Here is a 23,894-nt window from a genome sequence, read left to right on the forward strand (position 1 = left end):
GGAATTAATGATAGAATCTCACTGACTTTCGCGAAAGCAGCTAGAAAAGCAGCGTATATACGGGTTAACATAAAACGTTAACGATACAAATAGAAGTTGGTCATCATCAAGGAAAGTAAAAGAGTATAGCCGTAGTAATATCTAAAGAATTAAAAAAAAATGTGAGCGTTTTACCGTACGATACTAATTTTCTATTTTCTTTCTCTCGTTATAGAGCCGCCGAAACAAACGATAGTTTTACGAACTGCATCTTAAAGTAGCGCATTACGTTTTTTTTTTTTTTTTTTGACATAGTACGATTTACATAAAGTATATGTGGGATCAATTAATATCAGTTTATACCTGCGAATAAGTACTCATGGATTGGGGTTATGCATGAAGGGCTCCTTAAACTGTATAAGAACAAAGTTAAGACGTCGCCGCTACAACTACAGGAGGAACAACGTCGGGTTCTCCGGCACCGTCGGCTACGGCGGAATCGACGACTTTTTTAACTTTTATGGATTCCGCACTACTTTCTGACAAACTCTCAGGCTCACCGTTTTGCGCTGCCGCGTCTTCATTCGTCGCCTCCTTCGATGGCCCTTCATTCAGTCCGTTGCTATGTAACTTGTCATCCAACACTGGCACATCCGTATTTCCGTTCTGTGTGGTTCCGTTGAGTTTTTGCTTTTCTGAATCCACTGTATTTTTGTCCTTGGTATCCACTACATTCTCTTCTTTCACTGTCTCCTCTTCTTTTATTGTCTCCTGCTGCGTAGTTTCGTTCTCGCGTTTATCAGCATCAGTCGTCTTTGTTTCCATTTCTTGGGCCACTTTCTCATCGACTTTTTCGGATTCTGCAGTTACTTCCAAACTCTTTCCTGCAGATACTTCAGTTGATGGCGTTGTTTCTTTCCTTACGTCCGTAACTGTTGCTTCCGCTTCTGTTACCGTTATAGATACCGTAGTTTTTTCCGCTGCTGTTTCCATGGCCTCTCCATTTTCTGTGACATCAGTCGTTTCCACTTTTGTTACTTCTTGTTCGTTCTTTGATAAAATATTCTCACTTTCAGGTGTAATCTTTGATTCTTCTTTTACTTCATCTTTTTTCACTGTCAAGCATTCTTCAGATTTGTTCGCTATATTTTTGTCACAAGTTTGTGATTGTGACTTATTGCCATCTGCTTTCTCGTCACTTTCAACCGTTTGAATTTTATCAACACCTTCAGCTTGTACATCCTTTGCGATATCTACAGAATCTTCGACCTTTTTCTCAGAAGACGCGAGAATGGTCTCAGACTTTGATACAGACTCTGGTACAGATACATCCATAGAATCATCGGCAGCAGCAGTAGTTTCAGTTGCGATTGTATCTAATTTTTCTTCAGTCTTCTCTGCTACAGTGTCTTTATCATTGTCTTTTGTGGCTAGTGTTGTGTCATCTTTCACGGTGCATTTGGCACTTTCAGAGGAACCTGTATCCTCATTTTTATCCTTAAGTTTGGCATCAGATTCTGTCATCTCCTGCTCAGTATTTGAAACATCTTTTGCTTCTTCCACTTGTCCTAAAGAATTTGAAGTATCTTCTGATGGTTGATCCTTTACACCTTCTTTTCCTATCGATTCAATTACTTCTTTTGCATCGTTTTTTTCAACTTTTTTATCGTTGACATCTGACATCTCTACATCTTCAGAAGTGTCCATTGGCTCGTCAACCGTACCTTCATCAACTTTGTCATCAGCTGTTTCTAACTTTTGCCGCTTTGTAGACGTTTGAAATGTCAAGTCCGAGAAAGACTTAATGGTTGTGTATTTAACTTTCTCTTCATCAGTTAGTGCAGAATTACCCTCACGTACTACGATCACTGTTGATAAACCTGCTTCCTTCGCAGCTGCGGCTTCTGTTATTGATTAAAAGAAGAAAAAAATGAGTAAAGATATTTGTAATTATTATCCGAATATAACAGAGAATCTCTTTCTCTCTCTCTCTCCCTTTCTCTAACTGTTGGACTTAAATCAGTATTGCTCTCTCCCATTCTCTCATTCAAAAAGAAAAGGAATATACAAACCTTTTACAATATCAGTGAGAAAAATAACATCAGATGGTTTCTCGCCGATTTTACTTAGTATATTTTTATAGCTGTCACTTTCTTGCTTTGCACCTACTTCTGTGTCAAAGTAACCACTGAAATACTAAAAAGAAGAATATCATAGTTTATACAAATATTTTGCAAAGATATTTGATAGGACATTTTCATAACATAATGTAATATTATTGCCAAATACCTTAAGCAAATCGCCATGTACAGAATGTCCGAAAAGGAGCTTCTGTGCCTCAACACTGCCACTTGAGTAGACGTATATTTTTTTGCCATTTTTTGTCCACGATTCAAACGCTTTAGGAACATCTTCATAAACACTAAACAAGATTTACTCTATTGAAGCTTGTCGTTAAAACTTAACTTAAATTCTTTTAATTTTCATGAGCAAATTTTATCATCTTTATTATTTCTTATTAAATTAGAATTTTCATAATCAAATGTAATTTGCAAAATTACTGTTCTAAAGAATTAAAATTGAGAATGGATAAATTTATTTATAAAACTATGTTTTGCATAATAAAACTAGCTGTCTAGGAAAAAAGTAATTTTTAATGCATCCAACATCCAGACTGCAAAACATTCAAAAGTCAGAACAAAGTCTAAGATTAAGAATACGAGCATCACAGAATTTATGTTTACGCACATAATAAATAACAGATCTTATGTAAAGTATGAATATAAATGAGACATGACTGAAGTGAGCCCAAGTACTACTATTCACCTCACTAGTTATATATATTATGTTTTTTTTTTATATGTGCATATTATAGATAATGTCTTTACATTTTATCTAATTATATAATTTATAGACTGTATACACTTGTGTATAGACTGCTAATCTTTTATGTGAAAGATTTATGTAGGGATTTTGTAAAGACAATATGATGCATATAGAATCAATCGAATTATCTGATGCAGATAAAAACGAATCAAAGCAAAAACAAGATAGAATACTTACTGTCCCTTAACTTTGCCTGTTTTATACGCTTCCCGCCACATATGTCCTTGCAGTTGCTTTAATGCACCTGTCTTACGATCGTTATCCATTTGCCACAAAATATTTTTCAAAAGCGAATCTTTTTCTTCTTCGGGCTTATCGCCAGTAATCGCTACAAAGCCATCTAATTTATCTTCCTCGTCTTTTTTCGCCTAAAAAAGCGCATTAATAAACCACTGGTATATGATATAGAATTGTTAGAAAATTAATATTTGAATTAACATTTGAAAAAATAAGATGTTACAAAATTTATCTCAAAATGTTCGTAGTCTATAGAATTGCTCGAAATAAATATAATTACTTATGCATAATGTAAAAAAAATTGATGTTGCTAAACATATGAAAGATCAAAAATAGAAGATAGAAGAATATAGAATTTAATATTAGAAACAAAAGGTATTATAAATCAAGAAAATACTAAGGGCTATTTCGACCAAGCTCCGATTAACTTAATCGTTGATTACTCTATTGGAAATGACCAATCGCATTTATAATTGACAAATGCGATTGGTTATTTCCAATGGACTAATCAACGATTAAGTTAATCGAAGCTTGGTCGAAGTGGCCCTAATGTCCATTTCTACCAATGTAGATTAACTTTAATCTCGGTTTAACTTACTTTCTATCTTTATCTAACTCTTAAAATTAGAAAAAGGTGAAAGGTAAATTAAACCGAGATTAAAGTTAATCTGCGTTGATAGAAATGGATATAAGCCAAAGATAGTTACTAATACTATTATGGAAGGATAAGGGGAAAGAGGGAATAAAATTTATTATCTGCAACATGACAGGCTGCCTGGAAATTCTCATTTTCATTTATGTTATTAGTATAATTTCTAAATCAATGTAATTGTCTAATATCTATTTTGAATATTTTAAGACAAAAGATTTTGCTGTAAAACTTCACGATAAGTCCATCAGTTAGTTTTCTTCTTTTTTTTTTTCATATCAAAAATAACAATTGTTCCACATTAAGTACTTAACTTTTTTATTAAAATTGAGTTACATTCAAAAGAGAGAAAAGAAAACATACCCAACGCTTTCGACACAATGTGACACAAATTCCTAGAGTGCGCATTTCTCACAATTTCAAACAAAGGCCAACGCCACTTCTGACCATTTTTTTCACCCGAATCCTGTCAAAATCCTGCATTTACCTGCTCCTTCGACTGGTCAAGATCCCATATATTTACCTGTTCCTTTAACTTCTCGTAGTCCTGCTTGAACTCCTCATCCTCCCACTTCGTCTCGATGTAATCTTTCAGGCTCTGTCGCACGTAGGGAAAGAGAGTCTCCTGCAAGAGAAACCGGCCGCGTTCGTAAGAAATCCAAGCGTCGTCGCCGGCCGCCGGAGAACACGCTCGCCGGGAAAAATCAGGCGCGTGTCCCGTTGTTTTCCCGGCGGCGCGTTCTGCGGCGTCTCGGCGCGTCGCGTCAATATATAACATCGCCAGCGCGACCGATGTCTATAAAAAGATCATAGCATTTGTTTTTAAGCCGTGTTCTCGCAACCCTTCGGCCGTCCGTCATTAGCGTGCGGGGGGGAAGGGGGGCCTGCCGATTCGGCCTTTCGGTCGAAAATCCGAGCGGATCGTCTTAGCTCGAAATCTCGTCTCTTTTTTCCGTCTCACAAACACGGCGGCGGCGGCGGCGGTGGCGGCCGGTGGAGGTGGCGGCGGCCCACGGTCGGCCGAAAACTCGCGATTCGAGCCGGCACACCGCCCCGACGCGAGGACAATAACCCGGCGTGGAATTCGACCACGTATATACGCGGGACGAGAGCGAGGAGATGCTAACTCCTCGCGCTAAGATCCCGGACGACTTCCCGAGGGAGACGAATCGGGGAGGGAGGGAGGGAAGCCGCGAGAGCTCGATCAAAGGCGAAACGCCACGGGATGGATCTCTCACGGGAAGAGATCGGCGCGGCGCGGCGGCGAGGGGCCGCTCCCCGCGGAACGGAACGGAGCGGCACGGCCTGGATTTCGCGTTCCGCACCGTTTCTCGTCGTCTCCTTCCGTAGGGCCCGTTTACCTTGACGAAGCTGATGCTCGTGGTGGTGCCCTCGATGTCGACGAGCACCGTCCTCGCGAACGAGATCTCGTCCTGATCCTGGCTGCGCTTTTCCCCGGCCATTTCCACAAACCGACTCTCGCCCACGACCGTAGGATTAATAACGGCTTGTATCTATACGTGTGCTCCCCCTTCGGTTAGGTTGGCGCTCGCGCTGTGTACTATGTCGGCGAACGACGCGTTCTTGTTGGGAGCCGGCGAACGAATTCGTTGTTGGCCGTGCGCCAATGTACGCCGTACGCCGCCGGTATATGCGAACTCGAACTCTCTAGTCTCTCGCAGACGTCCCCCTCTGCTCGCGGCCCGCGCCCTGCCGTGCCGTACCCGGTAACCACGTCCGTACCGAAGCGCCTCGGGTGCCCGGATTTTTACTCGACTCGCTCTGATCTAACGTCTCGTAAAGAAGAAAATTTCTAAGATGGCTAAAAAAAAACCTTTAAAGAAACGCAATGGCCCTTGGGGGAACCTTTGATTATTTTCTTATCGCTTGACTTATCTAATCTATGGTTATCAGTGAAGGGGACGGGGGACGGCGTCTCGGTGCTCGTGATAAATTAAACGTCGACTAACATTTTTTTACTAGTTTCTATTTCCACCAATGCAGACTCGGTTTTTAATCTCGATTAGGATTTTTTCTAGTTTTAAGAATTAGGAAAAAGATGATAAGTAAGTTAAACAGAGATTAAAGTTAATCTACATTGGTAGAAATGGAGTAAGTAATTTCTACATCGCAGCACGGCTGGCATTTATATTATTTTCAATAAAGATTCATATCAATGCGATTGCAGATTGACACGAGGGGCACCCGAGGGTGCAATTTTCAAGCAGGATGCGCCAGGTTCCGCTGCGAGTCGCGACGACTCTGCGCCCGAATACAAAACCGCGGCTCGTATCGGCGCGTTAAGATACTCGCGATCGCGTGCAGCTGTATGAGTGCGCGCCGCGAATCTGCTCGTTCCACCTTCGGGTTCTCGTCCAATCAACGGCCCTGACCGTCGCGAATCGGAGTGCGCGCTCGTGTGCGCCCCGCACCCCGCGCACGCGACACTCCTGGCCGCGGTCGCGAGATTTTCGACGACGACGAACCTCGCGGAAAATCGCCCACCTCGGCGAGCTTCCGCGACGGGTTGCGGCGTGAAAATTCACGTCTCCGTCGCCATCCCCGGCCGCGAAAACGATCGGTTCGGCTTCGCAAATTCGTTCGAATATCGACTCGCTGACGAACCTCTCGCCGCGATATCACTCCGCGAGAAAGTAGTCCCCGACGCGTATTGTTTTTTCACGTTGATTTTCGACATCCGACACGTGACTCGAGTCCCGAGCGGTTTTTTTTTCCAAATTCTCTCGTGCAGTATCGGTGACCTCGCGATTCTGAAATAGATATTTCGCCGTTGCGACCGGCGATCGAGAGCCGGTCTGTCTCGTGCGGTCGTCCACGGGGTGGCGACGGACACGAGCGACCACCTGATTTTTGCACTAGCGCTGCGTCCATTTAAACTTCTGCGTGACGCGCGCACGGTAGTAGCCATTTAAATTTGAATGAGATTGACCACGCTGCTTTGTCATCCCGGCGATGTATCAATGTAGTACGGATGTGATGTTGAATTATAGCATGATAATAAAGAAGAAATTCTTTCTGAGAATAAAATGAAAAGATTCATAATTTCTGATTGCACAGAATAAAGTCAGACAATTAAAGGTTGCACAATTTAATTTAGTGATTATACTGATTATCATGTATAATGTATATGAAGCAAAACATTACTAGTGTAACGATTGAATTGTAAATAAACGCCGTACGCATCGATTTTACATCCACTTATAAAAGAATATATTAAGAAATATATTAGCCGGTTCCAACCTTTTGGTAAACAAATAGTTAAGTCATATATACATATGTCTTTGTTTATCCTTCACATTAGACAAAGATAGACATATGATTAAGACATAATATTCTCACACGAATATATTTTGCACTCACATATAGCTAAAAGACACACTTATTCGTATGCGTACAATAATAGGCATTACAATGAAAATGTTCAATTCAAACACGTCAAAAATTAACATAAAGATAATGTTGAACGTATAAAAGCATTACAACCGATAGTCATATAAAAAATTCACACGTGTCACATTGTATAAATGTACATATAAATTGAAACATTTATTTAGGCTATTTAATTAATGCAGTGCTGCTTACTATCAAGAATGATAAAAATTATGTGTAATGCAACATCGATATATTATTTTATATTATATTATTTCAGAATTATTTTTGTATCTCATACACGTTAACTGCATTACTTCTGCAACATTACGTGGATTCTAATTTACATTGTCTCAATTGTTCGCCGAGATGATCGTTCAGGTGAATTCTGATTTGCAGATCGCCATATTTCTTTCCGCATTCCAAACACTTAGTTTGGTTGTCCCCGTGTATCTTCCTGCGATGGTTTGAGCGACTGGTATAGCTACCGAACGATTTGTTGCAATCTGTGCACTGGTAAGGCTGATTGTTCGTGTCTTCACGGCGCTGAGCATCTCCGGTATCCCTTCGTTTGAAGTTCACGTTGCGGATGAACTGTTTCGTATTATGGTATAGTGAAACGTGACTGTACAGGGTTTTCATATCCGCGAATATTCTATCGCATTTCACACATTTGTACTGTTTTTCCTCGTGCTTGCTCTTAATGTGATTTATTAGCAGCTGTTTAACTTTGTATACGGCTTTACATAAATCGCACTGAAATACACGAGGGACAGTTTTGCCCTCGTGCACCTTCTCCTTGTGCGCCTTGAGCGACATTTGATGTTTGAACTTCTCCTGACACTCGTTACATTCGTACAATGGTTTTTGTTTCATTACTAAGGGGTCTTGACGGTCGAGTTGATGGCTTCCAATCACGTGATGCTTCAGCATGCGGAAGGTCGGTAACTCGCAGCTGCACACGGGACACGTGAATATTCGCGAGAGTGCTATGTTCTTATCTTTCTTCCAGTGCTTCTCCAGATGTTCATTCCAATTCTGCTTCTTGATGAACGCTTTGCCACATATCTCGCAAGTGTGGCGAGTGGAGACATGAGACTTCATGTGGAATTTCAGTGCGTGCGTAGTCATGCAGCGCAGGCCGCACCTCTCACATTGATAAGGCTTCTCACCCGTGTGTTTCCGAAGGTGTTCCTTCAGTCGCGCCTTCAGTTGAAACGACTTGCCGCAAACCTCGCAAACATGCGGTCTAATCCCTTTATGCACGAAGATATAATGCTCGTACAAAGCATTTTCCCCGCTGAAATCCTTACCGCACGTGCTGCAGATAAACTCGTCCCTGTTCTCGTTATGTCGCATCTCGTGGAACTCGAGTCTGTCCTGGCGCATAAAGTGCTTGCGACATTTTAGACAGTGATACCGTCGCTGTGATATCACTTTCGCCCCTTCCCCGTCGACCATCACATATGCACTGGCGTCTTCGCAGGAGGCGCACATTGCTGGATCGTTAATAGCATTAGGATCTGTATCTCTTATCAATTTTCTGCAGACAGTGCATTTTCGCTTCTGTTTTGTAACCTTCTGCGTCTGATTGTTATCCTCATCCGTTTCAACATTTACTACCAATTGTCTGTAACCAACGTGTCTGTATTTTCTCTGATGCTCGTCCAAATTTGGTTTGTTCGTGAATGTCCTGTTGCAGTTTAAGCAAGTGTACCGCTCTGGGTTCTTGTGCATGTGGATATAGTGCTCCCACAACAAGTTTTCATTTTTAGTTTCTTTGGAGCATATTAAACAAACGTATTTATTTATTTTGTTGAACTTGTGTCTGTCCATGTGAAACTTGTACTTTAATTGTGAATTATAACGAACTCCACACAAATTGCACATGTGTTTTAGATGACTTTTTGGAACGTCGATGTCATTTGCCTCATCTTTGTTGATGCATGCTCTTTCCGTTTTCGTCACGTCTGTTGTACTATCTTCTTGAGTTTCTGCATCACAACTGAAACATTCCGTGTCATTGCTTTCTGGCTGGAATGTTATCAAGCCAGCTAAACTTGACTTATCATAATCACTGGTCAATTCATCTTGTTCCGTTGGATCTAATTTTGTTTTTAATGTTTCCGATTCAGTAAGACTCTCATCGAAGTGCTTTCCTCTCATCGTATATTCTGTACAATTTTCCTCTTCATTTTCTATTTCTTCATTGAGACATACCACGTCATTGTTTACTGACTGGAATGTCAACAAGCTAGTTACATTTAATCTGTCGTGATCACCGTTCAATTCATCGACATCTTGTTTTATTGCATCTAATCTTGCTTGTAGTTTTTGCAACTTAGTAGGATTAATAGATGTTTCAGTAGAAACGCCTACTTGATACTTTCTCTTTGTACCTTTACTCGGTTCACATGGTACATCAGTTTTTTGCAATGTAATGTTAAGATTTGTATGGCTAGTATCACTTTTCGAGCTTCTGTGTATCCCATTGATATCTTGCTTGTTATCATTTGTCACATCCTCTTCGACGATGTTATGATTCAATGACAATCCACGTAATTTACTATCTGTACTTGAGTTCTGTGTAGAGACGTTAACAAACTCCATTGTGTCTTCAAATATTTGACTATTTTCTTCTACTGATTCTACTTTTTCTATTTGATCCACAACAGCCAATAAAATGTCAAATGCATAATTACTATTTTCAGAATTGTTCTTTAACAAGAGTATTAAATCTTTGTTGCAATTCGGACAGGTGCATATCATATCGCGCTGCAGTTTAGAAATTACCACATTTTCCAATTTCTCATTTCTATTGACTTCGAAGAAAGAGTTGATTTTTGTCTTGCTTTCCTTCGAGCATGCCAATACATTTTGAACGAATTCATAATGACTGATAACTTTATTGTAACAGTCTAAACATATATGTTTCGACTTGGAATGATCATCTTGCGAGACCTATAAAAAATTGAAGATGTAGTGATATACTTATTTACAGTAATTAACTAATGCTAGCATACCTTGATTGGTAAAGTCTCATTTATTATCTGCGCCAAATTAGTTGCCTTATCAAAGATATACTTGGAATATTCGATATCAAGTTTAATACCACACAGACGGCACGTATCTTCCATTTCTGTATGAAACCTTCTCAATGTTTTATGAAATAATTTTATATCTTTCAGAAATGTAACATATTCCCACAGATATTGGTATCAACGGACTTTTTCCTGAGAATATGACCTAGTAAGGGAGAGAAAAATGATTTAAGAATTTCACGTAACATAAATTTTGTTAATTACAACTTTAAAAAAAGAAATAATTATCTTTGATCGTTCATATATGCAAACAATTCCTTCTAAAATGATTTAGTATCAAAATGTAAGTTGGAGCAAACATCTATCAATCAGTTTTCACACGTACCATTTTAAGAATATCATAGACTCCATAATAATATTCTTGCGGACGAAAATGTTTAATCGTTAAATGTTTAACTGAATTGCTATTCACACGTACTGATCTTTCTTTTAAAAAATACTGAAGCGTTTAACTGCTGTATAGGTTAAAATAGATACACGTAAGAAGTATCTGAAATATTCGAGTAGGAAGCGTGCTTTATCTATTTATCTAATTATCTTTTAGGTACGCCATCTTCGGTCGGTAATAAGATTCACAAAGTTAGCAGTCGATTGAAATTTCAAGTTAGCTTATGATCCTATTTTTATTTCCACAATTCCGCATTGTTCGAATAATTTCCAATGTTCGGAACAACACAATATATATATTAAACGAACTTTTTATCGAGGGATTACATTTAATTCGCTAATCTTATATTTTAGCTCTAATGATATTGTCAAAAAAATATTCCGATTTTTACTTTATTCTATAAAATCGATGCTTCGAGAGCGATTGCCTTTGAGATTTCGAAATATGTCGAGTCAGTTTTTAATAAAAATATAAACATCGTATTATACTCAAAACAAAAATAACTTTGCTTTCCGTCGGTGTCATTCGACTTATCTACAGTCAGTGGTTCTAACTAAATGATCGGTAGGGTAAATTATGGTAAACGCCACCAAACGCATATCACGAGAACGTCATTGCTTTAAAACCTCTCCGACGTCGTCATGGCCGGTACCTATAAGAATTATATGAAATTGTTGGAATCGTGGCCGTTGGACAAAAGCAAAGCTGGCAGGTAATTACGATATAACACTAGGCTAGGTATCATAAATGTAATTGTTTTGAGTGTAACGGTTATAAATTATTGGCAACGTATCAGTACTTGCTTTTAAATATATCATTAGCTAGGTTAGAATAATCCTTTACATTTTTCAATTATTATTGATGAAGAGAACGTATATTAAATCATTAATTTTCGCGGCATATTTTTGTGTTTTCCTATCGATCTGCTTGATCCGGTGGTTTTTAGAGACTTGGGACAGCACATTCGTGACCAGCTGAAGATTGCATTTGTGAAGGGTGAAGCTACTAGCCAACCGAATCCGGAACAGTGTCATCGATATTATTCAAGCTTGAAAAGGCTTTCATCAAATCATTATGGGCAACTTCATAAACGCTCCTTGTTAAGCACTGCGAGTGGATTGACCAAGGAGCAATGTAATCTGGCGTTGACTCCAGAAATGTTAGAGTATTTGAAGGAAGAGGATAAGGGAATATTTCGCAGATTTTACGGAACGATAAAAAATTTTGTAAGAAATGATAAGGATTAAGTTTGCGTGTTTTGCGTATAAGTTTGATAAGAATAGGTGTTCTATTGATAGAACGCGAGCATTGTTAGCGAAAACTAATTTCTTGCGCTTAGTTAACGTGAGGCAATATAGTTTTGAATATGATGTCTCTGAAAAAGATCTTCATGTGCCTGTTATGGCACAGGAAGTACTGACATATATGGATCCGTCGCCAGGCAAGATATACGTAGACATGACGTTTGGTGCTGGTGGACATACCACCAAATTGTTAGAACATTCACCCGGTGTAAAAATATTCGCGTTAGATAGAGATCCTTTAGCATACGAATGCGCAAAAGACTTATCGCAGAGATATCCAGGACAAGTAGTTCCTTTGCTAGGTAAATTCTCCGAGCTACCGCAGCTACTTAAACAATACGATATTAAAGAGAATAGTATAGATGGCTTTTTGTTTGACTTTGGTTGCTCGTCAATGCAATTTGACGTAGCGAAGCGAGGTTTTGCTTTATCAAAAGATGGACCGTTAGATATGAGAATGGATGGATTTCGGTGTCCGGAACAAATTACTGCCGCGGATGTGTTGGAAAGGGCAACGGAGGAGCAATTGGCTCGTATCATAAAAATTTATGGGCAAGAGAAGCGTGCTAAGAAAATTGCACGTGCCATTATTGACGTTAGATACATGTGTAGAAAATTAGAGACGACGAAGGAACTGGCTGAGCTAGTCGAGTCCACTTTAGGCGGTGAAATCAGAAGAGATAGTCTCGGTAGATTTTCGCATAGCGCCACAAAAACATTTCAAGCACTTAGGATTTTTGTCAATAACGAATTAAATGAAATTAATTACGGTATACTTCTTGCGCAAGTATACTTGAAATTGTCCGGCCGTTTAATAACGATCTCCTTTCACTCGCTCGAAGATACTATTGTTAAGAGACATATTTCTGGAAACATAACAGATAATGTGGCTAATACCGTCGCGTTAAAATATGCGAACCGTGGTAAGGTGTTTGATAAGGGCGAGGTTGAAAAATTGACGGAAACACCATGGAAAATGATGCATAAACATGTTTTGATACCTACGGCTGAAGAAATTCAGGCAAATCCGAGATCGCGATCGGCGAAATTGCGTGTTATTACGAAAGTTAAATAATTATCTTTTATGTACAATGTATTAAAGCTTGTAGTTCACACTTTTTTATCAATATACAAACTTGAGATGGTATACTTGGAATATGTATACGATATATTTATTTTAACACGAGGTATTGTCACGCTGTACATAAATAATAAAGAATGTAAACTTTTCAAATACAAAAAATTTATTAGCGATTATATATTATTGACATATGAACTTCCTGAGGAATTATTAATACACATCACATATTGCGAAAATGATTCTTCCGTTGAAAAATAGACATTCAATTTAAAACAGGCCTTCTATTTCATTTGTTTCGCTATTCCAGTCCATATCGTAGATACAAGGTCTAGTCGAAAGCCCGGGCATCATCATGATCTGAAATGTGTGTTATATAATGAAATAACATGAAAATTTAGTAGATAATTTGATTACCAATTTGAGAAAATCATTTACCTCTCCCACCATAGGAACAATAAATCCGGCGCCGACTGAAACGAATATATCCGTAATGTGGAGGGTGAAACCAGTTGGTGCACCTTTTATAGCTGGATCTCCCGTTAATGAATTTGACGTTTTTGCCATACATATTGGGAGTTTGTCATATCCTAACTTGTTGTAGTTCTCGATTTTTTTCTGCACCTATAACGAATGGCAAAAGTTTACATATTGCGATAATTATATTGACAATATATAAAATGTCAGTCTTACTTAACGTGGCATATTAGAGTTCGTTCCTTACGTAACAGATATAATTATTTTGTTAAAGAAAAATCACATGATTGTCGATACAAGTGTAATATAAATTAGAGTGTGTTAATAAAATTTCTTTATATTGGAATATGTAAGATTCAGATATTTTTACTGATAATATTTTGTGGCAGTAGTTTACAGGTATAATATGATAATAGAAATAATTGTTTACCTTTTCCGCGAGAACGACTTGGCCAGCACCGTATATCTCTTTGGCGATTTTATTAATTTTTTCTTCAATACTGTCCTCGAGATCGTACAACAATTTGAAATTACTATTTTCTTCGGTAGCGGCTATCAATGCATCCGCAAGAGCTATAGCACCAGCCCCACCTTCGGCCCAGTGAGTGCATATTACCGCATTAATTGCACCGCTTTCCAACGCTGCTTGCCTAACGAGCTCTAGCTCCGCTTGAGTATCGGTACTGAAAGATTAACATAGATGTACTCATCTGTGGTCGATTATATTAATTTAAACATTGTAGTTTGTATTCACTTTGTTTATAAAATTTATATATAAAGATGATGCCAAATCATCACACACGCACACATGAGATAAGAATTATAACAAAAATTTTATACGAATAATACAAAAAAATAGTACAGATTCTAGTGTTCTTGTGATTGTAAATTCTTTGATTTTTGCTATCATCATTTATAAGAAAAAACATACCTATGAGAGTTGATGGCAACAACTACGGGCACGCCATATTTCAGACCATTGCTGATATGTTTTTGCAGATTTGGCAGGCCTTTTCTAACAAGTTCGATATTTTCTTCGATGTATTCTTTCTTCAACGGTGCCCCGGTCGTTACAGGCGGCCCACCACCGTGCATTTTCAATGCTCTAATAGTCGCCACAAGTACGACAGCATTCGGTACATGTTCGGAGGTACGACACTTGATGTCGAAGAACTTTTCCATCCCGATATCCGATCCGAATCCGGCTTCTGTTATTACAATACCTTGCGGTCCGACCAATTTTAGAGCAATAGCGTCCGCGATAATGGATGAACAACCGTGGGCTATATTGGCGAACGGTCCAGCGTGTACCATTACCGGTGTACCCTCCAATGATTGCATAAGTGTCGGTTCTATAGCATCTTTCAGCAGAATCGCCATTGCTCCCGTCATGCCCTGAGGATTAGGCAGATATTTAGACAAGCCGCAAATTGTTTTCCTTATTCGCAATTATGAAGGTACAAGGGACATTGTGAACGATGTACTTATATCTAATTGCAATCGTATGCGTGACTATACTTCAAATTATTTAAATTATTAAACATACTTTAACAAGATAGATAATAAAAGGAATTGCTGATGCTTCATATGGAAATAATAGTAATATTGAATGAAAAATTTAGATATTCTTATACGTATATAATTTTATAATTATACTAACAAAATCTTCAGCAGTTAAAGGCTCGCCATTTTTGCTAAATCCGACGACGATATTACCAAGCCGTCTCTTCATATCCTCGACACTGGTTGATAATGCTAGGATTGCCATTATTTCAGACCCAACGGAAATACAGAACGAGGTTTCTCTTGTCTTGCCTTTCTCGGTTGGGCTCTGGCCGATGGTGATTTTCCGCAAAAAGCGATCGTTAATATCCACCACTGTGCAAAAGATGTTATTGCAGATACAATATAATTTTTCGTGATATATTATTATTAAGTTCTTATCGCACCTCGCGTCCATGTAATATTGTTCGGATCGACGTCAAGTCTTGCAAATTGACGTTGCTCTTCTTCCGTTAATGAGTTCGGATCAGTTTTCGTGATGCCAAGTTTTTGTAATCGTTTCAGCTGGATTTTCGAAAACTTCCTGACACCCTTAATACTCGGTACCAGCCGATCGTACAGGTTTTTGTCACCTTGAGTCGATTCATGGAAGTATCGCGCATCAATTTGCGCCGCCATAAGATTATTCGCGGCGGTAACGGCATGAATGTCCCCGGTCAGATGAAGATTGAATTCTTCCATGGGTATCACCTATAACAAAGTCTACAGTTAGTTCATAGTAATAACCAGTAATAACCAGTAATTGGTCTTCATAATATCGTTATCTGAAGAAATTCCTCTGTCGTACCTGTGAATATCCTCCTCCAGCAGCTCCTCCTTTAACGCCGAACGTAGGCCCCTGGCTAGGTTGTCTGAGAGTAACGACAGAATTTTTGCCTCTGTGCGCCGTTAGTGCTTGCACCAATCCGACGGAAGTCGTGCTCTTTCCTTCGCCAAATGGCGTTGGCGTGATGCCCGCCACCACGACGAACTTTCCATTTTGTTGATTCTTTAGTCGTTGTAGCACGCTGAGGCCGATCTTAGCCTTCGTGCTGCCGTAAGGACTAAATTCGTTCGGCAGTAGTCCGATTTCTTCGGCTAGTACAGAGATTGGTTTCGGCTCCTGACTCCTGGAGATATCGATGTCGCTTGGTACAGGTTTCACAGGATTCAGTTGAAGAGCTCGCAATTTCCATTGGACGTTGAGGAGCTTTTGCGCCGACTTTTGCGCGGATATCACGGTATTTTTCATTAACATTGCTACTGTCATCGGTCCAACGCCGCCTGGTACCGGTGTAATGTACGAAGCTACTTTAGCAGCTTCCTGGTACGCTACGTCACCCACTAAACGTTGTCCACTTTTCTTTGTGGGATCTGAAACGTTTTTAATGTCATAGTGATATTACTGATATTGGTCGAGCTTGTACATTTTTTTATTATGTCTCAAAGTTTTTATATAAAATTATTTCAAATATAAAAGAAGGAGAGAGAGAGAGAATAAGAACTTATTTTAAAATAAAATTATACATAATTGTAAACTAAAATCATATACCTAAGTATCTGATGATAAGTTAATTCATGTATATTGCCTCATATTTTTGAAGGAATGCTTTATGCACTTGTGTTGTTAGAAATTATCGCGTTGCACACGCGTTTGTATGACGCCGAGTATGACGCACGTACTCGAACGCGACTGATCTTTAACTAAAATATCGACTATGTTTTCTGTACTTTTTAGTTCACGGTCAGAGATGTATGATGTAGTAATATGTCTTGTGTCGTAATGAGAGTGCGAGCGAGAAAGGAGAACATAAGGAGAACATAAGGAGTTGGAGAGAAAGGGTGATAACGTTAATGTTTGATACAAGCATAATGTAATACAGATTAACACGTTCACAGTCTATACTTGCAAGTATATATGTAATAATATCTATTATAAGGAATTTATTAAAAGTTATAATAATATTCCGTCTTCTTGTACGATCGCTGCGATGCGTTTATATTTTTTTAGATTAAAAATAATGAATTGTAAACCACTGTAAACGTGTTAAGATCTCATTATATATAAAAGACGATCGATATGTCGATGTTCTGAAGAATTATTCAAGACATTTTATACAGAATTCTCCGAGATGTTAATTTTAATAATAGATTCTTTGATGAATTTGAATTCGGAATTGTATTTTAAAAAAAACGGAGCTGCATACCTGGTATAGGATTGATGCCGCAATCGATGACAACGGCACCCGATTTAATCCAATCACCCTTAACTAATTCGGGTTGGCCTATCCCAACCACTAAAATATCAGCTTGACGCACCTGAAAACATTTTTTTTTAATATCATAAGTCTTCAGTAATACAGCTGTTTATTTTATTTTGTTTTACAAGTGGTAAGAAAAAAATCGTGAACTTAAATAATTGCTTACGACATCAGAAAGATTCTTCGTTTTCGAGTGGCAGACAGTAACAGTAGCATTATGCCATTTTAATAGTTCGGCAACGGGAGTGCCGACAATCTTGCTCCTCCCTAAAACGACGGCTTGAGCACCGGCAATAGCCACGCCGCTCCTAAAAGTTATTTTCTCAATTTAACGCATAATTGCATAATGATGAAAGAAACTTCTTGCGTCGCGTAATATTAAAATAATTTACTGAGATAAATAAAAAACCTCTTAATTAATTCGATACAGCCGTTCGGAGTGCATGGTAAAAATCCAGACATATCGCCGATTGCAACTCGCCCTTCATTAATAGTATTTAGTCTGCAATTTGAATAATATTATATATCTGGATGAATAAAACTTTATTAATATATATATACGTTGTGGTTTTGCGAATATCATTGATAGAGAAAATATTTTTGTGGAAATTATTATTACAGTATACTTTGTTTCTCTCTCTAAATCCCTAAAGCAGAACATGTATCTGTTCAAATTGGCGGCTATGTAATACTATCTAAAGTGGTATGTCAAAGGGCACATTATTTCTGTTTTCTCTCTTGTTTATCACCGGCCAATGCATTACAAAACTCCTTCGATATATCACGCTTTCGTAATAATCAATATATCAACAAGATATCTTCAATGACGATAAATTAATCATTATCAATGAATAAAATACGTCACATCATATTTAAGTTGAGATTCAATTAATATTAAAGTTTAATTATTTTTATGAAATATGTGAATAATGTCATTTAAAGTAGAAAAATAAACTAGTAATAGCTAAATCAGATATTAATGAAGCAAATATTGATATTGTTAATTGAGAGAGAAAATATTTAGTTTGATTTTATAATAATTATAAATTTTTTATGTTACAGTTCTATAAGCTACAAGGTATCTCTTAAATAGTCATTCATTTTTGTTTAAATTTTTGAGTATATGATCTTTTTTCATCTTTACTATTAAAATAGAATATACTTTCTCAAATGGGAATAAGGATCTATTTCAGAGACACCCTCTGCATATAAAAAAAATGTTATTTTAAATAATAATCAAAATTATTCTTTTATTCTCGACTAACTGGCAAAAATATAAATAATGTGCACTACGTTTCGACTCTCAGTTTGAGTCCTTATCAAGTGGTAATCAAAAGACATTCAAAGATTACCACATGACGAGTCAATTTTGATGATTAGACTGCACTTGATAAGGACTCAAATCTAGAGTCGAAACGTAATGCACATTATTTATATTTTTGCCAGTTAGTCGAGAATAAAGGAATAATTTTGGTTTTTAATCACCGGCGGAGGAAGTCATTTTTCTATTTTAAATAATAATTATATATTTACCCATCGACGTCTTTATCCGGCGATACTAGATCGGTGATTAGATGAGAATTGATCTTATTGACACTGTCAAGCGGCATTTGCACAATAATCCCGTGAACATTTGGATCATTATTCAGTTTGCTGACTTTGTTGATGAGCTCTATTTCCGTCGTGGTGTTAGGAAGTTGACAACGTTGAGCATCGATGCCAATTTCACGGGCCGCGTTAGTTTTCATTTTTATATAGACGTTTGAATCTTCTCTCGCGCCTACTTGGACGATAGCTAGGCCGGGTGTGAAGTCAGGTAATTTCTCTTTTAAGGTGCTCACATCTCTAATTAGGCCCTGCCGGATTTCTCTATAAAGTTTTATTATACGCGTTTGTTAGATACACCAAAATAAATTTGCATAAATTTCCTATTTTTATAAATAATTAAAAAGAAAATGGTTTCTTAAAAAAATTATTTTGTAAAATTAATTCTGTAATTTTTTAAAGTTTAATAATTTGTAAAGGCTTTTATGCACTTTACGCTGTATGTTTATTATTTATTGCGGAAGATATATTTAAAGTTAGTCTATCTTTATAATTGGACTATTTATTACAAAGAAATATTACTTGCACATAATTAAAAGTCTACAGACATTTGAATTTCGCGGGTAATTTCTAGATACTTCTAATGATATTATACGTATATTTTAAATATAGATATAATGACAACGAATTGTTCTAAAATTGCAATACTTATATTGGGTTTATTACTCTACTGTTTTTGTTTTTATATTTCATTATGGAAGTAATACATATATATTTTCGCGTGATTACATAACCTCATAAAGACACATGGTACCGTGCAATGTATTTATATATCTATATTATTCGCTTTAAAACATTTTATATATATTATCTAATACATTATTCTTATATGTTTTTATATATTCTGATTAGAAAACTTTGTAAATATTTTATATTCTGTTGATTAGCTTCAATATTTTTCTCATAACACATCTTTGTTAAATCGCTGTGTCACTGTTTCGAATATACCGAATGATCGATCGTAAAAACGAATGAACGATCTTTTCCTTTTACGAAACTTGATTTACTTGCTTGAAATAAATTAACGTCACTCACCTTGCCAATTCAACTCCAGATAATATAACTCCTCGCACGTCTGTCGACATGGCTCTGTTTAGAAATCTGAAAAATTTTTTAATCTATATAACTTTGTAGCTGGTTTATATAATCAAAATTAGATTTACGAGATTTAAAAATGTGATTAGATCGGTTAGCACTACTTATTTAAATGCACAAATCTACGGATATAAACCTCTCTGCTTATTGACTGACTGATGCAGATCAAATGGATCTCGTTAGTGTCCCTCGACCGGTTTACAAGTGGTTCCCGGACTTATATAAGGTGTCTTAAAAATACATATTAACCTAAAATTAATTTAATTCAATAATTTAACTCTTTCACAAGGAGAATAATTTTCCGTAGGTTTAAAATCTGATTTATATATAAAACTTTACTATCATAAAATATTTAATTATACTGTTCTTGGAGAAATTGTTATACAAATTAATTATGAATTATACGAGTTTCTAGTTATTTATATTTTCTAAATTCAATTTTAAGACACTGATGGCTTCAAGTAAAATTTTTATAATGTAAGAGAAACGCGCGCACACAAATGTTTGGAGTAGATTTATCGATATACGTTTTTCTGAAGCACCTTATATATCTAGTTATCGTAGCCGTGCTACGTCACTCATACTGTAATTCTTATATGCGCATAACGTGCACGATAGAAAACGACGCAAAATTACCGTCACTCGGACAGATCAGAATTCAAATTCTTGACGATATAATTCTATGTTATTGAGCTTTGTTGATTCAGTGGTTCTCATTTTATATCGCAAACGTTTCAAAATCGTGTTTTATATTTATACGTTATAAACGTTTTATAAAACATTTCTTTTAATTTTGAATTATAAGATGAAAGGTGAAAAATAACGATGATTTTTATTATAATTTTCTTCGATTACCATTTTTTCAATTTTATAAAACATTTTAATAGAATTTAATATATGAATTTTTTAGCTAGAAGTAAATCCCTTGGATATAAAAAATTATTATTAATTAGAACAAAGTATGACATTGATTAAATAAATGTTAGCCTTACTTAAAAACTTCCGATATTCGTATCATGAGACAATTTGACGCAGCGACTCGATGACAACTGTTAGTTTTACTTAGTTTTCGCTTAGATAGATGCAGCTTTGCTGGAGTGCAAAAAGTAATATTAGGAAATATCAAGTATGTTTGCTAATTATGCATATTACGATAAACTCTGACTTGTTGTACAATCAGCTTTATATTCGATAGAGCTGGCATAAGTAAGCCATTTTCATAGATTTCTACACTTAATCTGTACACGTTGTGTAAATCTGTGATACTTTTTATTTAAATATTTATTTAGCTGAAATGCATTATTTTTATAGATTTCTACGTTTAATCTGTACATGCTGTGTAAATCTGTAGTACTTTTTATTTAAATATTAAATATTTATTTAGCTGAAATGCATCATTTACTGTTATACACGAATTTGTGCAATTATGCTATCATCGTTTGATCAATCACGCACAATATGTGAGGTGCATATTTAAATACATCACTCGTTATCTCGTACGCCATAGACGATACTTTATCGTAATCAAAATCCATTCATTATAGACATAATGGCATTGAACTCATTTCTGTTTCTCCTTCAATGATGTTATCTAATCTTCTTAGGATCGCGAAAATATGTTTAACAGTAAAACATGATAATAAATAAAAATAAATCCTTTTTGCAGTATTTATATTGCATCACAAATAGAAATAAATATAAAAGAATTATTTATATAGCAATTAAAATTAGATGTTGAAAAATAATGACTATCGGTTTTTTAATATGTAATTAGTTTTCTGAATTAGAGACATTATTAATATTTGATATACAGCTATTTTGCACAAAAAATGATATAAATACAGTTAAAGCGTGATTGAAGAATTTGTATCCAATCGAATAAATTCTGATTCGGTTCAGCGGCAATCCAAAGAGAATTTACTTAGAATTTAGTCGATTTACCAACAGTCCGTGTTGGGTATCATCGTCTTCATCTCTTCGTGCCAGTGATTGGCGGATCTGTAATATCGTTAGGCCGCGGTTTTGATCGGCCACTGTGCAGTCTCGTCGCTGGAGAACAGAACAATCGTTGAAGATTAGTAAGATTAACCAAGATCCTCTTTCCGCCTGGACTGTTTATTCGCTGAAAGACTGCGAGTCTGAGAAAGGACAGTGATTTTGGCTATCGTGCGCTTTGACATAAACTTATTCCTAAAATTCGGGGAACATCTTTAATGCAAATTCTTTCTCTCTCTCTCTTTCTCTTTATTAAATTTATGCATAAGCTTCATCACAAAATTTCTTTCTCTTTCTGCGATAATATTCTTTAGTTTTAATTGTGTTTTTTTTTAATATAAAAAATTAGACTTTTATTTTTATTATTTGGGAAAGTTAGTTAATTGGTGTTATAGATTTGAAAGTTGTAGAAGAGTAGAATTTAAAATAAAATAGAATTTAGATGTTAAAATTAATTTTGTTATACATATAGGTCAGATATACAGAAGGTATAATAATTTTGATATGTATATATGCATTGTATACTTAATACAAATACTTAATATTTCTTGCCTCTATTACGTTATCTGATAGGTATTATATATATTTACATTCAGCTAAACCAGAATTGCTTTATAATATATTAAATTCTAAATGTAGCTGTTTATAATAATATCTTTTGCAGTCTTTTTCAATTTTTAAAGTATAGAAAGAGTAATTAAATTAAAACATTTTTAGATTGCGTCAAATGATTAATAACGTTTAGCAAGATACTATCATTAGTTTCGTTGTGATGGATCTAACTTAAGATAAGATACATCTAGCTTGTCGAAACGCTTGTCCCTCACGGCGCATCGATCTCATACTCCTCCGAGACGCGTTCGAATCGTTCTAAGTTCCGACGATCTCCTGGACGACCTTCGGCAGCGTTGCGCCTTGCGGCCCTCCTGCTCGTAACTTAAGCTTAATTAATTCCAAGTCGCAGCGGCTAGATCACATGGAAATTGGCGGTTTATGCGAAATTGTCAGATCGATGCTGGCAATCGGCAGTCATAATTGCTTGACGCTAGTTTCGCGTATAGGACTCCATAATTTAGCCGCCCCGCTTTCGAGGAAATCCCACGGGTGCTTATCGTCTTTGCTGGTTGGATGAAGGCGCTCTCTCTCTCTCTCTCTCTCTCTCTCTCTCTCTCTCTCTCTCTCTCTCTCTCTCTCTCTCTCTCTCTCTTTCTCCCCCTTCCTTCCTCCCCCTCTCTCTCTTTCTTACTCACTCACTCACCCTCTCTCACTGATACTCTTATTGTGTCGTTCTTTCAACTACACTCTCATTCTTCTTCTCCCTCTTCTCAACGATTCCATCTCAATTCGCGAATCTTGCCAACGACCATTTCGCACGAAATAGATACCGTGCCACGAGACATGTCTTCCGAATTTAGCTATTCTTCTTAACTACCCTTCAAACTACTTCATCGACTTAATGCTACATTTCCGTTGTTATGTTTCCGGGCGAATCTGAAAGTAGTTGCTTATACAGATTAGATGGTCCAGCTGCTAGTAGGCTGACCGGTTTGAAAAGAGAACTAGAATCAAAACCGGAATTGCAATAAAAATCTTTGTAGAAGATAGAATATAATGAAACAAGTTTTTTTTTAACGTTTCCGACTTCCTTGATCATTATAAAATCTGAATATTTTTAAATAATTTGCTCGGAATTGTTCGGTAATTATTGTACGAGTTAGAACGTATAAAGAAATAACTTTTTGTTTGAAAAGTATTTTAGAGTTTAGACGGAATTCTAGAATAACACTCATTTACATTGAAGTGAAATTTTATAGGAATAATAGATTAAATTATAAATTCTAAGAAAAATTATAAAATCTAAGAATTATAAATTTACTCTGTGATACGTTTTAAGCGAAGAAACGAGC

General features: G+C 36.7%; 5 protein-coding genes across 6 annotated transcripts; 2 read left to right on the forward strand and 3 right to left on the reverse strand.

The window, feature by feature from the left end:
• Nucleotides 1-244: 244 nt before the first annotated feature.
• On the reverse strand, nt 245-5,498 carry Enoph (uncharacterized). Its single transcript, XM_071787374.1, has 6 exons — nt 5,113-5,498; nt 4,275-4,376; nt 3,043-3,233; nt 2,269-2,401; nt 2,052-2,175; nt 245-1,883 (listed from the first exon to the last, which is right to left on the reverse strand). Exons 1-6 carry the CDS (start codon nt 5,212-5,214, stop codon nt 409-411), a joined length of 2,127 nt encoding a protein of 708 aa, XP_071643475.1. The 5' UTR covers nt 5,215-5,498; the 3' UTR covers nt 245-408.
• A 1,604-nt stretch (nt 5,499-7,102) lies between these two features.
• LOC139818608 (uncharacterized) lies at nt 7,103-10,734 on the reverse strand. The gene is made up of 3 exons (XM_071787386.1): nt 10,568-10,734; nt 10,165-10,387; nt 7,103-10,102 (listed from the first exon to the last, which is right to left on the reverse strand). The coding sequence occupies exons 2-3, from the start codon at nt 10,276-10,278 to the stop codon at nt 7,469-7,471; spliced, it is 2,748 nt and encodes a 915-aa protein (XP_071643487.1). The 5' UTR covers nt 10,279-10,387; nt 10,568-10,734; the 3' UTR covers nt 7,103-7,468.
• A 464-nt stretch (nt 10,735-11,198) lies between these two features.
• Nucleotides 11,199-11,912, forward strand: LOC139818610 (ubiquinol-cytochrome c reductase complex assembly factor 2-like). Its single transcript, XM_071787388.1, has 2 exons — nt 11,199-11,342; nt 11,577-11,912. The coding sequence occupies exons 1-2, from the start codon at nt 11,272-11,274 to the stop codon at nt 11,875-11,877; spliced, it is 372 nt and encodes a 123-aa protein (XP_071643489.1). The 5' UTR covers nt 11,199-11,271; the 3' UTR covers nt 11,878-11,912.
• On the forward strand, nt 11,864-13,193 carry LOC139818609 (probable methyltransferase-like protein 15 homolog). The gene has a single exon (XM_071787387.1). The coding sequence runs from the start codon at nt 11,864-11,866 to the stop codon at nt 13,007-13,009; it is 1,146 nt and encodes a 381-aa protein (XP_071643488.1). The 3' UTR covers nt 13,010-13,193.
• Nucleotides 13,156-21,074, reverse strand: Pug (pug C-1-tetrahydrofolate synthase, cytoplasmic). 2 transcript variants are annotated; one of them, XM_071787384.1, is made up of 13 exons: nt 20,985-21,074; nt 19,933-19,998; nt 18,826-19,161; nt 17,702-17,794; nt 17,459-17,600; nt 17,239-17,350; nt 15,840-16,405; nt 15,439-15,742; nt 15,150-15,367; nt 14,421-14,884; nt 13,920-14,172; nt 13,451-13,636; nt 13,156-13,372 (listed from the first exon to the last, which is right to left on the reverse strand). In XM_071787384.1, exons 1-13 carry the CDS (start codon nt 21,008-21,010, stop codon nt 13,283-13,285), a joined length of 2,856 nt encoding a protein of 951 aa, XP_071643485.1. In that variant the 5' UTR covers nt 21,011-21,074; the 3' UTR covers nt 13,156-13,282. The 2 variants fall into 2 exon arrangements, with proteins under 2 accessions (XP_071643485.1, XP_071643486.1); XM_071787385.1 differs by lacking the exon at nt 20,985-21,074 and adding an exon at nt 20,129-20,212.
• Between the last annotated feature and the right edge of the window lie 2,820 nt (nt 21,075-23,894).

This window comes from Temnothorax longispinosus, chromosome 9, assembly GCF_030848805.1.
Source record: "Temnothorax longispinosus isolate EJ_2023e chromosome 9, Tlon_JGU_v1, whole genome shotgun sequence".
Taxonomy (NCBI): Eukaryota; Metazoa; Arthropoda; class Insecta; order Hymenoptera; family Formicidae; genus Temnothorax; species Temnothorax longispinosus.